At 62.5% G+C, this 14,405-nt stretch overlaps 1 protein-coding gene across 6 annotated transcripts in view; it reads right to left on the bottom strand.

Annotated features, from left to right (window-relative positions):
* Positions 1 to 14,405, bottom strand: part of HSPG2 (heparan sulfate proteoglycan 2) — a 107,956-nt gene that overhangs the window by 6,892 nt on the left and 86,659 nt on the right. For all 6 annotated transcript variants that reach the window (XM_043445979.1, XM_043445976.1, XM_043445975.1 and 3 more), the window contains 23 exons: positions 13,883 to 14,024; positions 13,420 to 13,571; positions 12,876 to 13,017; positions 12,646 to 12,786; positions 12,191 to 12,325; positions 11,758 to 11,939; positions 10,596 to 10,791; positions 10,176 to 10,355; positions 9,626 to 9,886; positions 7,689 to 7,893; positions 7,078 to 7,175; positions 6,046 to 6,312; positions 4,738 to 4,847; positions 4,402 to 4,549; positions 4,184 to 4,300; positions 3,472 to 3,583; positions 2,649 to 2,793; positions 2,462 to 2,561; positions 2,212 to 2,321; positions 1,966 to 2,074; positions 1,275 to 1,373; positions 704 to 925; positions 152 to 396 (listed from right to left, as the gene is read on the bottom strand). In XM_043445979.1, the coding sequence (XP_043301914.1) occupies positions 152 to 396; positions 704 to 925; positions 1,275 to 1,373; positions 1,966 to 2,074; positions 2,212 to 2,321; positions 2,462 to 2,561; positions 2,649 to 2,793; positions 3,472 to 3,583; positions 4,184 to 4,300; positions 4,402 to 4,549; positions 4,738 to 4,847; positions 6,046 to 6,312; positions 7,078 to 7,175; positions 7,689 to 7,893; positions 9,626 to 9,886; positions 10,176 to 10,355; positions 10,596 to 10,791; positions 11,758 to 11,939; positions 12,191 to 12,325; positions 12,646 to 12,786; positions 12,876 to 13,017; positions 13,420 to 13,571; positions 13,883 to 14,024 (3,618 nt within the window). The remainder of the gene's footprint in view (positions 1 to 151; positions 397 to 703; positions 926 to 1,274; positions 1,374 to 1,965; positions 2,075 to 2,211; positions 2,322 to 2,461; positions 2,562 to 2,648; positions 2,794 to 3,471; positions 3,584 to 4,183; positions 4,301 to 4,401; positions 4,550 to 4,737; positions 4,848 to 6,045; positions 6,313 to 7,077; positions 7,176 to 7,688; positions 7,894 to 9,625; positions 9,887 to 10,175; positions 10,356 to 10,595; positions 10,792 to 11,757; positions 11,940 to 12,190; positions 12,326 to 12,645; positions 12,787 to 12,875; positions 13,018 to 13,419; positions 13,572 to 13,882; positions 14,025 to 14,405) is intronic.

A 14,405-nucleotide genomic window follows, 5' to 3' on the forward strand; every position in this document is an offset into this window, starting at 1 on the left:
TTTGAAGGCAGGTGCAGTCATCCCATTTCCCAGAGGAGGAAACTGAGGCTCGGAGGGGGAAGTGTCCAGTCCCCAGCACCCGGGGCTGCCGGCAGACGAGGGGAGACCGCCTTGCCCTCCCCGTAGGTAGGCGGTCGAGGAGTCTGCTCACCTCACCCACACAGCCGTGGAAGTGGGCGGTCACGTTGGTGGCCGGGGGCAGCTGCACAGACGGCTCCACGCCACCCAGGTAGAGCAGGGTGTGCAGGTTGAGGCCCTGGCTCTTGCCGGGCGAGGAGCGCAGCACGGGCCGCCCGCCGTTCACCCGCAGGCTGCCGTCCTTGTTGAGACGCTCCGCAGACGCGTGATGCCAGCGGCCCAGGGCCAGCGGCTCGGCGCTCCGCAGGATGGCCAGGCCTGGGGAGGACGCCGGGCAGTGTTGGCAGATGGATGGGCCCCCCTGCCCTGGCTCACACCCCCCACGGGAATTTGAGCAGGCGCAGAACCTCCTTCAGCCTCTCTGTGCCCCCCGAGGAACCCCCCAAAGAGGTCTAGGGACTCGAATCGGGTCCCACGGAGAGAAGGAATGCAAAGATCAGGGGCCTCCTGTTGGTCTGACGTCAGAATTTATTCCTCCTGCCTCTTGGGGCCCCGGAGGGCCTGGGATGCGGGGGGCACGGAGCCTGGTGCCCATGGCCCGTCTGCGTTTGGTGTCCACACTCACCCGAGCCCAGCTCGTAGCGGAACTCCAGGTGGCCGCCGACCATCGCCAGGGACACGAAGTCCTCCACCGGCCCGCTCTTCCCTCCACTGAACAGCAGCACCCCGTCGGGCGCCAGTGGCTTGAACTCCACGTCCAGGCGCAGCTCGTGGTGTGTGTTGGTGAGAGCGGGCAGTGCCAGGTAGGAGTCCGTGCCCGCCAGGGAGGGGGTGGTCACGGTCACACCTGCGGCAGCCACGGCTCAGCAGGGGCAGTGGGAGCCCCAGGGCCCCGGGAGGGCTCCGACCAGGCAGCCTTCCTCCGGGACCCCTGCTCACCCCCACTGTCCAGTACCAGGGGCTGGGACCTGCTGGGCAGTGGCTGCAGCCGCGGCCTTCAGACTCCCTGGCCCCTGGCACTGCAGAGCAGGCCGATCTCCAATCAGATCGGGTTCCTCTCTGGGGCCCTTGCTTAAGGAATGCAGGCTCCGGAATAGCTGTCTCATGCACAGGATCCGTCGGGGCCTCAGGGTGCCCTGCCCGGCTCCCCCGGCCCCCCTGGGATCCCCGGGGTCTCAGGCCCCCGCTCTGCTTACCTTCCTCACACCTCAACCCCGAGCGGCCCAGGTGGCAGCGGCACGTGTAGCCGCGGCCGTCGGGCCGGTTCACACACGTGGCGTCGGGCCCACAGGCCTCTGAGGTGGGGGACACAGGGGGCGGTGAGTCGGGGGGACGTGGAGGTGTCCAGGGAGAGAGAGAGGGGTCCCGATGCCAGGGTCCTACCTACTGCACCCCCTTGGCTGGTTAGGGCCCGGCCAGCCAGGGGGCGCTGCGTGGGGAGACGGCGGAGGGGGAAGGGACTTAGGCCAGGGGCACAGCAAGGTGGGGAGTGAGCTCGTGACTCCGGGTGTTGTTCCTGGAAGGCTGCACCCGCCCGCACTAGTGTGGGGGTGAGGAGTCCCTGGGAGGCGGGGAGTGGGGTGAGCGCTCTGGTGACAGGTAGTAGGTACCCGGGAGTGGTGATGGGGGCCAGGGGCCATGCCTGGGTGCAGTGAGCAGGGTGAGGCCTTGGGTGGCAGAGACGCGAGGTGGAGGGGAGGTTAGTGTAAGCGGTGACGGAAGTCAGAAGCCAGGAAGGTGCTAAGTACTTGGGGGAGGACTCACGAGCCTGGTGAGTACTCAGCCGCTGTGTGGGCGGTGGTTGGGGGCGGGTATGCGGATGCAGCGACGGGCAGAGGGAAGAGAGAGGCTGGGGTGGCAGCCACGGCCGGGGCGGGGGGTACCCACCTGGGTGGCAGTGCAGGGCCTGTGAGTGCTCACAGCGGCTCCCGGTGAAGCCGGCCGGGCACACACACACGTAGCTGCTGCTCTCCGAGTCCTGGCACTGGCCCCCGTTCTGCGAGGCAACCCCAAAAGTCAGGCCAAGGACACCCGGGCCCTCCCCTACTTCCTGCGGGGTTGGGGGGTGTCTGTCCTGGCCGAGGGCAGTGGCTGGGGGCAGCCGGGAGGACAGTGCGGCCTGGGGGGTGTCACCTGGCAGGGCCGGTCCCGACAGGTGGGGCAGTGGGAGATGCCGTGTGCCGTGAGGTTGAGGTCGTGGAAGACGATCTCCTCGCCTTGGATGCGCAGCTCTCGGACACAGCCTGGGGTGGGGGCGGTGGGTGGGCAGGATGAGCCGAGGTGGGGGTGCCCGGAGGAGGCCCGTCCTCCCGGGTGACCACGGGCTCGGCCAGCCCGGGGGGAGGTCTGGCCAGGGCTGCAGGCGGGGGCGGGGGGGGCTCACCTACGAAGCCGCTGCTCAGCCCTGCCTTCGGGATGGCGCCGTAGTCGGGGTAGCCGCCCAGGTAGAGCTCCTCGTTCAGGTCCAAGCCCTGGAACTTGCCCTGGGCAGAGGGGACATCGGAAGTGGCAGCCAGGCTGGGCGGAGGTGGGGGAGGGGCTGGGCCCAGGGGGACGGGGCTGGGTCTCACCTGCGAGGTGCCATTGACCGGCGCCAGGCTGCCCACGATCAGAGAGCCCTGGGTGAGGCTGCGCAGCAGGGTCACGGTGTGGAACTGGCCCAGGGCCAGCGGCGTGGGGTGGCGGATGGTAGCCATGCCCGAGCCTGCGTCAAACCTGCTCCACGAGGCAGGGGTCGGGGGGCAGGGCAGGAGAGAGAGGATGTGGGGTCTGTAGGGAGGGCCCCAGGCTGGCAAAGGGGTCATTGCCCGCCCACCCCGCCCCTGCCCCTCCCCAAGCCTTCTCCCTGTTACACCGTTTCCCTGGGAACTTGTCCAGAGCCCCCCGGGGGCTCCAAGTGCGCCTGGCTCCAGGCCCCTGCAGCCTAGCACGTGGCCTCACTCCTCGTCTGAGGATCCTCTCTCTGTGATCACGTTTCTTTCCTTCTTAGTTTGCGGCTGGTCTCCCCCAGCCGGGACATCACATTCCCACAAGGGCCAGAACTTGATCCATTGTGTTTATCTCTATTGACGCCCGACACACAGTAGGTGTTCAGCAAATGACTGCTGAATGAATGAATGAATGAAGGAGCTCTGGCCTGCAGCAGCCCTGCCCCGGAAGGTCGCTCTCAGCATCCTTGAGTGTTCCTGCTGCACTTTTGTGCAGGTCAGAGGCTGTCTCCTCCAACACCGGCCGGTGGGCTGTGCTGGCCCCGGCAGAATGGACGTCATCGAGGATAACAGCCACATCTCCTTCTTCCAGAAGCCGGGGGTGGCACGCCCCTGATGGGAAGTCCTGCAGTCTAGTCCCCCAGCGCCCCCTCCCCCCATAAATGCGGAGGGTGAGGGTCCTCACCGGAACTCGGGCCTCCCGCCCACGAGGCCGAAGGAGATGAAGTCAGGCTGCCTGTTGGCCAGGTTGGCGGGGCTCCCTGGGATCCGCTTCTGCCCATTGTATAGCAGCATCCCTGGCGGGCATGGCTGTGTGAGGGTCTCTCTGTCCATGCCCACCACCCCACCCCCCGCCCCGAGCCGGGGAGCCCGCCCCTCCCTCATGCACACCCCACGCAGCCAGGGCGTCTCACTCTCAGGGCGGGGCCCGAGATAGAAGGGCCTTGCTGAGAGTCCCTAGAAAGAAGCTGAACTTGCTCCACTTACGAGGGAGGGTCAACCTGAAGGAGAGGGAGGCAGAGAGACTCACCAGAGTAGAGAAGAAGGCCTGGACAAGCAAGTCAGAGACCCGTAAGAGGAGGGAGGAGACAGATAAGAGAGAGAGAGAGAGAGAGAGGGGAGGAAAGGGTGAGGGGGGGAGGAGGGAGGCGGGGCAGGAGGGCAGGGGCAGCTGCATCCGTGGCAGACTTGGAGGCAGGAGGCTTGGGTGCAGGCATCTCAGAGGAGTGGATGGAGAAGCAAGGCGGAGGAGACAGCCAGAGAGGGGGTTCCCAGCAGGCCTGGGGGCCCCAGGATGGCGGGGGGTGGGGGTCCGAGGACCAGCGGCTGCCAGGGCTGGTGCCACGCTGGCAGGGATCGCGGAGATCCCCAGCGTCAACTCCGCTCCCGCGGCTCACCGTCCGCAGAGTCTGGCCGGAAGGTGATCTTGATCTCAAACTTCCTGTAGGCGTCCTTGATGGTGGGCAGTGGCAGGAAGGAGTAGGGGGTCTGCGTGAAGTAGGGTACCACGCGCTCTGCGGACAGAAAGCACAGTTGGAGACAACACTCCCCCCAGGCGGCGGGCAGGGTGCGGCCACTCCCCTGGCGGGGCGGGGGTGGGGGTGGGTGGGCTCACCTGGCACCTGCAACTGGGCGAAGGCCTTGACCTTGCCCTGGCGGTTGGAGGCGGTGCAGACGTATGTGCCCGCGTCCTGGGGCCGCACCGAGGGCAGCAGCAGCATGTGGTTCTCCAGGCGGCTGTCGGGCGGCAGGTTCCCGTCCACCTGCAGACACGCCAGCACCATGACCCCACCTCCTTGGGGCCTGCCCCTCACCGCCCGCCCGGGGCCCCCACCCTCAGACCCGGAGCGCAGACTCTGTGCCAAGCCTGGGGGTCCCGGGGACAGCGACACGGGGAAGACCTGGTCCCGGGCACTCAGGCACGCCCAGCGGCCCCCTGGCCAGCCGTTACCTTGCTCCAGGTGATTTCAGGAGCGGGGTAGCCAGACACCATGCAAGGGAAGACAGCTGTAGAACCCGCGGGCACGCGGACCTCAGGGGGCGTTGAGATCTGGGGCAAGGCTGAGAGGAAGGAGGGAGACGCAGGCCATCAGTCTGATGACGGCCACTGCCTGACTTTTAATCCTCACACCCTCCCTGGGAGGGAGGCACTGTGTCCCCATTTCACAGATGAGGAAGCTGTGTCTGGGAGGGAAAGTAGTCATTCACTCCTGGTTGCAGCGATGGAACCAGGCAGAGCCAGGGATCAGGGACGTGTCCAACTGACTCCACAGACCGAGCCGCGAAGACACAGCGGGCTGGAACATTGTGCAGCCCTCGGGGGACCTGAGAAGGGGGTGCTAGGGCAGCAGGGGTAAGTTTGGGGGTGAGTCAGAGGGCTTGGGGTAAAAAGGAATAGTTTTTGAAGAACACACAGATTATAACTGCCTGGCATCATCTATGCCCAGGTTTCACTTCTCTGTTTTAATTTTAATTTTAAATTTAATTTTAATTTTAAAATCTTTCATCTTTTTTGCCATGCCATGTGGCATATGAGATCTTCATTCCTTGACCAGTGGACTGAACCCTCACGCCTGGGAGCGGAAGCATGAATTCGTGACCACTGGACCACCAGGGAAATCTCATGTTTTACTGTCTGCTTTGCATCTGTGTTGTCTCTGCCATCAGTCTGGGCTGCAGAGCCCTCATAGAGCAAGGCTCTCCTGCAGATGAGGACTACGCGTCTGATTTTCTTTTGATGCCCCATGGCTCAGGTTTCCCTGCAAGTTCCAGCCGCCCCAGAGGACCACTCATGTCTATCCCCCGATGCACTTGCTTGTTAGGAAAAGTGAAAGTGAAAGTCATTCAGTCGTGACTCTTTGTGACCCCATGGACTATAGAGTCCATGGAATTCTCCAGGCCAGAATACTGGAGTGGGTAGCCTTTCCCTTCTCCAGGGGATCTTCCCAACCTGGGGATCAAACCCAGGTCTCCCACACTGCAGGTGGATTCTTTACCAGCTGAGTCACGAGGGAAGTCCAGGAATATTGGAGTGGGTAGCCTATCCCTTCTCCAGGGGATCTTCCCGACCCAGGAATTGGACTGGGGTCTCCTGCATTGCAGGTGGATTCTTTACCAACTGAGCTCTCAGGAAGCCCCGCTTGTTAGGAAACCCACTCCCTAAAGACACTGAGCTGAAAGCCCCCGCTACAGCGGGAGGAAGGAGGAGGGCAGGGCGGGCAGGGCAGGGGACGGCCGAGCACCCCCGGGCGGCCCTCACCCTGGACGAGCAGCAGCACGTGGGACTGGGTGCTGCCCGCGGCGTTGGTGGCGGTGCAGCGGTACTGCCCGGCGTCGGCCAGCTCCACGTGCGCGATCCTGACGACGCCTCCGCTCTGCACGATGCCCGGCCGCAGGCGCCCGCCCACTTTGCTCCACGTCACCTGGGGCTTGGGGTCCCCCAGGGCCAGGCACTCGAACTCCACGGCGTGGCCGACCACCACGGACTGCACGGAGGTCCGGATGTTGATGAGCACGGAAGGCAGAGCTGGGGAGGATGGCGGCAGATGGGGTGAGCCCGGCCGGCTGGGGCCTGGGCTCAGGGAGGCCGCAGATGCCCCCGGGACAGGTGGACACTGCAGCCCCAGGTCGCCAGCATTTCACTCGCCTTCGCCTGCGCCCACTCATTAGCACACGCACTTGTTTGCTCTTTTGTTCATTCGCTTCCTCACGGGTGCATCTGTCGTCATTTTCACTGGTTTGCCTAAGCACCCACAAACTCCGCGCATCTTCCTTCTCCCTCTCTCCCTTGCAAGATTCTTAAGCCCCCTTACGCTCTGCTAGTGAAAGTCACTCCGTTGTGTCACTCCGACTCTTTACCAGTCCCTGGATACTATACAGTCCGTGGAATTCTCCAGGCCAGAATACTGGAGTGGGTAGCCATTCCCTTCTCCAGGGGATCTTCCCCACCCAGGGATGGAACCCAGGTCTCCTGCATTGCAGGCAGATTCTTTTCCAGCTGAGCCACCAGGGAAGCCCAGATGCAAGCAAGATACAATTAAATAATTCTCTTTATTTGTACACATTTAAGGGGTTTCTTTGGAGAAGGAGATGGCAACCCACTCCAGTATTCTTGCCTGGAAAATTCCACAGACAAAGGAGCCTGCTGGCTACAGTCTGTGGGGTCTCAAAGAGCTGGACATGACTGAGCGACTATCACTCACTCACCCAAGGGGCTGCTTGGGGAATACGGTCCCTACACCTTTCCTCTCTGTCCCCTGCTCTTAGCAGAAGCCTGAAGCCACCCTCCTACCTTGGACAACCAGCTGGGCACTGGCCTGGGCCTGTCCCCATGGTCCCTGGGCCTGGCACACATAGGTTCCTTGGCAATTCTGGTCCAAGTTCTGGATTCTGTGAAGAAACAAATAAGACATCAGTGAATAAAAACATTTGCTGAGAATATGTGGCAACGGCGCAGGAGTTAAAAGCTGTCAGAGATCGGCGCAGGATGTAAATCTCTAGTCTCCCCAGAACCCTGGGAGACAGGCAGGCGGGCAGGGTGACTGTCACCACACCCATTTCACACCAAAGACCTTCTCGTCCAGAGCTCAAGACCACGCAGTTCTCAGGCCGCAGAGCTGTGATCTGGGCCACGTGTCTGTGTCTGGCCTCAGAGCCCGTTCAGCTTTCCTTTAACAACAGCACAAACGTGGGCCGCTGGGGGCTGCAGGCCCCTCCTGTGCTGAGCGCCGAGCTGAGCGCTCCGGGGTCTCGCATAACCCCCTGCACGACCGACCGCTCTGAGGCCCAGGGAGGTGAAGTCACGTCCCAAGGCCGTCGTCTCACGCTAGGCCCTCCCCGTGGGGCAGGGATCCTAACAGCCCCCCCGTGTGCCTCGGGCTGGCGCGCCCCACCCCCACTCACCGGAGCACCCCATCGTGCACGCTGTGGCCGGGAGGCAGCGGACCCCCTTCCTTGACCCAGCGGAGCTGGGTGCCTGGGTCGCTGGGCACAACACAGTGGAACTCCACGCTGGCCCCTATGCTCTTGGTCTCCAGCTGAGGCGTGACCTGGACCGTGGGTGAGGGCCCTGCTGGTGCGGGCGTGGCGGGGAGAGAGCCGGAGGGGCCTGTGGGGACAGGTACAAGGTTGTGAGAATGAGTGTGTGTGTGTGAGTGTGTGTATGTGACGTCCCCGATGCTGCGCCAGGACCCAGGAAGCACCCATCCTAACTTTCAAAGGACCTTCTTCTCCCGTTTGCCTCTCTGACCAGGGTAAAAAGACCTTTCACTGGCAGATTCATTCACCCGCTCACTTGGTTAGTCATTTAATCAACACATATAAGGGTCCGTGGGGACTTCTCTGGTGGTCCAGTGAGGAAGAATCCACCTCCCAAGGCAAGGGACGCAGGTTCAACCCCCGGTCAGGGAACTGAGGTTCCGCGTGCCGCAGGACAACTAAGCCTGCAAGCCACGACTGCAGAGCCTGGGTCACGACTAGAGAGATGACTGCCCGCTGCAACGAAAGGTCCTGTGTGCTGCAATTAAGACCCAATGCAGCCAAACAAATGCGTATGAAAGAAAAAAAGTCTGTGAAGTACTGGACTGCACTTTCACAAGCTCCTGGCCTTCAGGAGCAGGGAGGGCAGCCCAAGGTCAGAGCGGGAAGGGTCGGTCTTAGAAAGATTCAGACATTTGAAGGAAGGACAGCAAAGGCTATTCTGGCCCTAGTCTAAAATAGGAGGGGGCTTCCCTGGTGGTGCAGGGGATAGGAATCCGCCTGCCAGTGCAGGGGACACGGGTTTGATCCCTGGTCCAGGAAGGCGCTACTTGCCGCCAAGCAACTAAGCCCATGCACCATAGCTACCGAAGCCTGTGCTCTGGAGCCCAGGAGCTGCAACTACTGAGCTCGCAGGCCACAGCTACAAAAGCCCCTGTGCCCCAGAGCCTGTCTTCCGCAACAAGAGAAGTCACTGCACCACGAGAGAGAAGCCCCCACTCGCTGCAACTTGAGAAGGCCCTTGCAAAGCAGTGAAGACCCATCACAGCCAAAAATCAATCAATCAATAAGTGAACAAAAATTTACAGAAAATAGGAAGATCCCAGGTGAAGGCACCTACCTATTAAGGTAGGTGAGCGGGTCAAATGCACGTGACCACCATTTACCAAGTGCCTACGACCTGCTCTAGGCTCTACGTCTGTGTATCTTTCTAAGTCAGCTTATGTGCTAGACTTGTCCTCTCTACTCGACAGGATGAAAACTACGAAGCTTGAGGTCCCCTGACTTGGCCAAGGTCACACAGCATCAAGCAACAGAGATGGGGCATTGAACCCAGGACCTGGGCTCACTCTGGCCTGGGGCTCCCAAGGAGACCATGGAGATGCTGGATTCCCTGGCAACCTGCTGAGACCCTGGGCAGCCAGGGCTGGGTGCTACTCCATCATACATTCGTTGTAGTCACCGTCCGGCATTTACACAGACTATTCTGGATGCTGTGGGTGGACGAGCCCGGGGCTGCTAGGTCTGGATTCGGGCCCTGCCCTGATCATCCAGTCGAGGAGGTGAGGCAGGCTGGGGTGCTTAGTAAGCACAGTAGTGTGAGGTCAGTATCCAGGAGGGGGTGGGGACACAGCGGTGAGAGCTACAGGTGCTGAGAACAGTGAGGCGGGTCTTTCTGGAGGAGGCAGGCCTGCCTCGGGCCTTGGGGAACAGGGGAAAGGCAGGCGTTCCCGCTAGAGTAATCAGGGGGGGTCTTTATGCCCCAAGTGAGGCTCCAGCTGTGGGGTAAGTGAAGGGCTCCGACAAGCGCCTAGAGGAAAAACGGACCCCCGTCCTGCCCAGCCTGAGCCGGGGCCGCTCACCTCGGACGAGCACCTGGGCGAAGGCTTCGGCCAAGCCCACCTTGTTGGTGACCTGGCACCGGTAGCGGCCCGAGTCCTCGGGGGTCGCGGCCTCGAACAGGAGTAGCTCGTTTCTGGTGACGGCCCCTGCCGGGAGCCGGCCCCCCACACGGCTCCACTGGAAGGTCAGCGGGGGCGTCCCGTGAGCCAGGCACTGCAGCTGCACGGCCTCCCCGGCTCTCACCGAGGCCTGCTCTGGGACGGTGGTGGCGTAGGGCGGGCCTGGGGTCGGCGGGGGGACACAGAGGTCAGGGCGGCGGCTGGCCAAGAGACCAGCGAAGCTGAAGGACGCTGAGCCCCGAGGACAGGGGGTGAGGGAGGGCCAGGTCCCGGGTGGGGATGTGGGTGTTTGGGGAGGGCAGGCTCCCGGGGCCTGAGGGGCCTGCGACCCTCCAGATGGGGCTCCCGGGGTTCCGTCCGGGGTGGAGCCTGGCTGGGGGGTGGTGGGGGGTGCTCGGATCTCCATGCGGTGCAGAGAAGGTAGCCTGGGGAGGGTGGGCCAGGGCCTTACTCTCTACGTGCAGGACGACGGTGGCCTCCGCGTGCCCGGCTGGGCTGGAGGCGTTGCAGATGTACTGGCCCGAGTCCTGCTGGGCTACCCGCGGGATGATGAGCGTGTCTCCTTCCAGCCGGTGCTGCCAGGGCAGCGGGGAGCGCAGCTTGGACCACTGGATGGTGGGCTTGGGGCTGCCTGCGGAGTGGGACGGCAGAGGTCGGCATAGGCTGTCCCCCAGGACTGGCTGGGGGGGCGGCGTGGTCAGGAAGGGACCTGGGTGAGCTTCCTCCTTCATTGGGGCCACTAAGTGGTCCCCTCAGCCATCGCCGGGTGACTGTCCCGTCCCTGGGCATGACATCGTCTTTGGGTCTCCAAAGATGCCTAAATTCCGGGCCCGCGGCTCCGCCCGCCTCGTGGGCCCGCGCCCGTCCGCACCTGTGGCTGAGCAGCGCAGGGTGGCCGTGTGTCCGGCTTCCACGGTCAGCTCGACTTCTTCCACCTGGACCTGGGGGGCCCCTGGGGCCACGGCGCCCGTGTCTACAATCACTTCCACTCGCTTCTGTGCTGTGCCCAGTGCATTCTGAGCTAGGCAGACGTAGGTGCCCGCATCTGACGGTTTAGCTGATGAAATCTGAAAGAAACAAGGGTCTTGGTTATGGGGACCGCGAGGGGGTACCTTGGCATCGGCCCCTAGCTTTGGCTTGGTTTTAAACTCCTCTACTGTTCATCCGTTTTTAGCTTTCCTATTTGACTGGCTGCTTGAGGGATCACACTCAAGATGTCCCCCCAGTCCATGCATTTACTTGTCCATCCCCCACCCTTCTGTTCATCCATCCATATACCATCCACCCATCTACCCTCCCATCCATCTACCCACTCATCCATCCATCTACCTACCCACCCACCCATCCATCCATCTACTCACCCACCCACCCATCCATCTACCCACTCATCTATCCATCCACATACCATCCATCCATCCACCCATCCATCCACCCATCCACCCACCCATCCATCTACCCACTTATCCCCACCCCCATCCATCCATCTTACCCACCTACCCATCCATCCATCCACCCACCTACCCATCCATCCATCCCCCACCACACCCATCCATCATCATCCATCTACCCACTTATCCATCCATCCATCCATCCATCACCCACCCACCTACCCATCCATCCATCCACCCACCTACCCATCCATCCATCCACCACCTACCCATCCATCCATCCACCCACCCATCATCCATCCATCTACCCACCCACCTACCCATCCATCTACCCACCCACCTACCCATCCTCCATCCATCTACCACCATCCATATCCATCCATCCATCCATCCACCCACCCATCTATCCATCCACCCACCCACCCCACCACCCATCCTGCAAGCCGTTCCTTCCTCCTTCCCTTTTCCCCACTTTCCTTCTTTCTTCCTGACTGTCTTCCAATCTACCCATCATCCACCTAACCCTCCCTTTCTCCATCAATTCATCACCCGTCTGGTGACCCACCACTCTCTCCTCCAAGTATCTGCTCAAGGATGGGCTCTGACTGGGCCTCGGATCCAGAGATGAGACGCCCCTGGCCTCACCTGCAGCACCGTGTGACTGTCCAGGAGCCCATGTGCCCGCTGCTCCAAGTGGGTGGGGGCGCCGATCCGGGTCCAGCGAGCGGACGAGCGGGGCTCCCCGCCACTGACACACTCCAGGGTGACGTCCTTTCCCAGCTTCACGCGCACTGGACCCTCGGGGAGCACGGACACTGTAGGGGGCCCTGTCCGGAGGAACGACACCGCTGGTACACATGTGGGGCCCTGCTGGTCACGCGGACTGTCACAGGCCCTTGTGGGCAACTGCCAGTGGGCACTGGTCTCCCCACTGTACCCACGAAGAGACTGAGGCTCAGAGAGGGAGCACGCCCCAGAGAGAGGCAAGGGGCAGAGGCGGGATTTAAGCCTGGGGGTTCTGAGCTCGGAATTGGGGCTGGAAATGGGGAGGCAGAACCATGGGGCCGAAGGCTCTCACCGTGTACGCTGAGGTTCACAACACTCTGGGCCACGCCGTAGGCGTTGGAGGCCACGCAGCGGTAGGCACCATGGTTGCTGGGCCGGGTGCCCACGATGGTGATGATGGAGCCGTTGGGGCTGATGCGGACGTTGTCTGGCATCAGGGAGGGTACGGTCAGTGAGGGTGTCCTCCTGGCTGGGAGCTGCCAGGAGGCGCACCAGCACCCCCTGCCCCGACCCCTCCTGTCTGGGTGTATCCAGCTCACGAGGTCACAGATGGCCGATGAAGATGGAGACACTTCTGGGTCCGGCCCTGTCTCCATCCACATCGGGGCACCCAGACCCCAGGGGGAATGGCTTTACCCAGGGTCACACAGTGAGTCTGGGGCCAGGGTCAGCTCTGCCCAGCCTCCAGTGGCGGTCATCATGCATTCGTACCCATCTCCAGCACCCCCCGCACGTGGTCTGGCTCACCCTCCAGCTCCTGGTTCCGAGTCTTCCACTCAAGGCTGATGGGGGCTGCCCCGTCATGGATGAGGCACCTGAAGCTGGCATCCTGGCCCTGCTGCACGGTGCTGCTGGGCGGGTCGATGGAGATCACAGGGCTCCTAAGACCTGGGGGGGCAGAGGGCTGGGCTGGGCAGCGCTGTGTGGGTCCCAGGGTCCCCCCACCTCCCCCGGCCCATGGCGTCTGCCTCACTCACGGTAGGAGGACCCCGCAGTGGGTGGGACAGTGACGGTGAAGGAGGCTTCCTGCTCGGACCCGGACCCGCCAACCACGCGGCACACGTATTCTCCGGAGTCAGACTGGGAGACGTGGTGGAGCCGGAGCCGGGAGCCGTGGGTCTGTCGGAACGAGGAAGTGTGGCTGTCGTGCCAGAGCACTCGGGGCAGGGCAAGCCCCCAAGCCCAGCCGTGCCAGCGTGTAAGGAGTTCTCCCTTGGGTCTCAGGAGCTCAGAGCTCCAGCTGCGGGGGGCGGGGGGGTGGTTCATAGATGCCTACAAGTCCCACATATCCCCCTTTGTAGAGGGAGAAACTGGCTCAGGAGATGATTCAGCAGCAGAGCCAGGAGAAGAACCCAGGTCTCTTGACTCTCCAGCTGGTGACAACTCCTTGCGCAAAAGTATTTGATCTCCTGGGGTCCCCAGGCAGGCCGGGGTTTGTACAGAGAAGGTCGGGGAGGCAGAAGGTAACCACAGGTCAGACCTGGCCCTCTCTGGATTCCTCCCCATCCAGGGCACCCGTACCTGGTGCCGGGCGGGCAGGCTGCCCCCACGCTTATACCACGTGACCTGGGTGTGGGCCTGCCCGGGTACCACACAGTTCAGATCCAGGGTCTGCCCTTCGGTCACGTGAGAGGAGGAGGCCTCGATGTGGATGGGCTGGGCGAGTCCCGGGGCTGTGGACACAATGGGTGGTGGGTGAGAAAGGCGAGGCTCTGGGGGTGCAAACAGACACCGAAGGTGATGGGGGGGCAGTGAGCGCCAGCTGGTGTTCCTAGGAGGTGCGCTGGCTTGAGAGCAGCCGACGTGGCTGAGTGCCATTGACTTGAGAAGGGGGGCTGGGATGCCACGTGAGACTTTGGTCCCCACTGGTTGGGGGCCTTCCTGGAGCCAAGGGCTAGAACCCTGCAGGAGAGCAGGAGGAACAGGGCCAGGAAGGGGCCCCAAGCCTGTGCCCCAGCACCAACCCGCGGCTCCTGTCACTCACCAGGAATGGGACTGGGGCTGGCAGCCTCGATCGTGACCAGGACGGAAGCCTCCAGGGTGCCTGAGCTGCCGGTCACTTGGCAGGAGTATTCGCCAGAGTCAGCGGGGGACACGTGATTCAGCCTCAGCAGGGGGCCGTGGACCTGGCCAGGGTGGGGAGGGTGAACTGGGGCGGGGGCTGGCGGCCAAGGCTTTCAGCTGCCTCGGCCCTCTGACACCCGCACCCCAGAGCCGTCCCGGGCCACTGCGGAGGCGGTCTCCTGCCAAAGGCGACCCCCCTTCTGACATTGGACACTGCGGAGGATGTTTACTATTACATTTTTTCCTGGCGGGAGAGAGCAGCATCATGAGTAAGAGTGTCCCTCTCTCTTTTCTTTTTTTTTTAATTTTTGGCCATACTCTTCAGCATGTTGGATATTAATTCCCCAGCCAGGGATTGAACCCACTCCCCCTGCATTGGAGTCTTAACCACTGGGGAAGTCCAAGAGGTGTCCTTTCCTAATTCATACCAAGGTGCTGGACAG

The sequence above is a fragment of the Cervus canadensis genome, chromosome 24, assembly GCF_019320065.1.
Source record: "Cervus canadensis isolate Bull #8, Minnesota chromosome 24, ASM1932006v1, whole genome shotgun sequence".
NCBI lineage: Eukaryota > Metazoa > Chordata > Mammalia > Artiodactyla > Cervidae > Cervus > Cervus canadensis.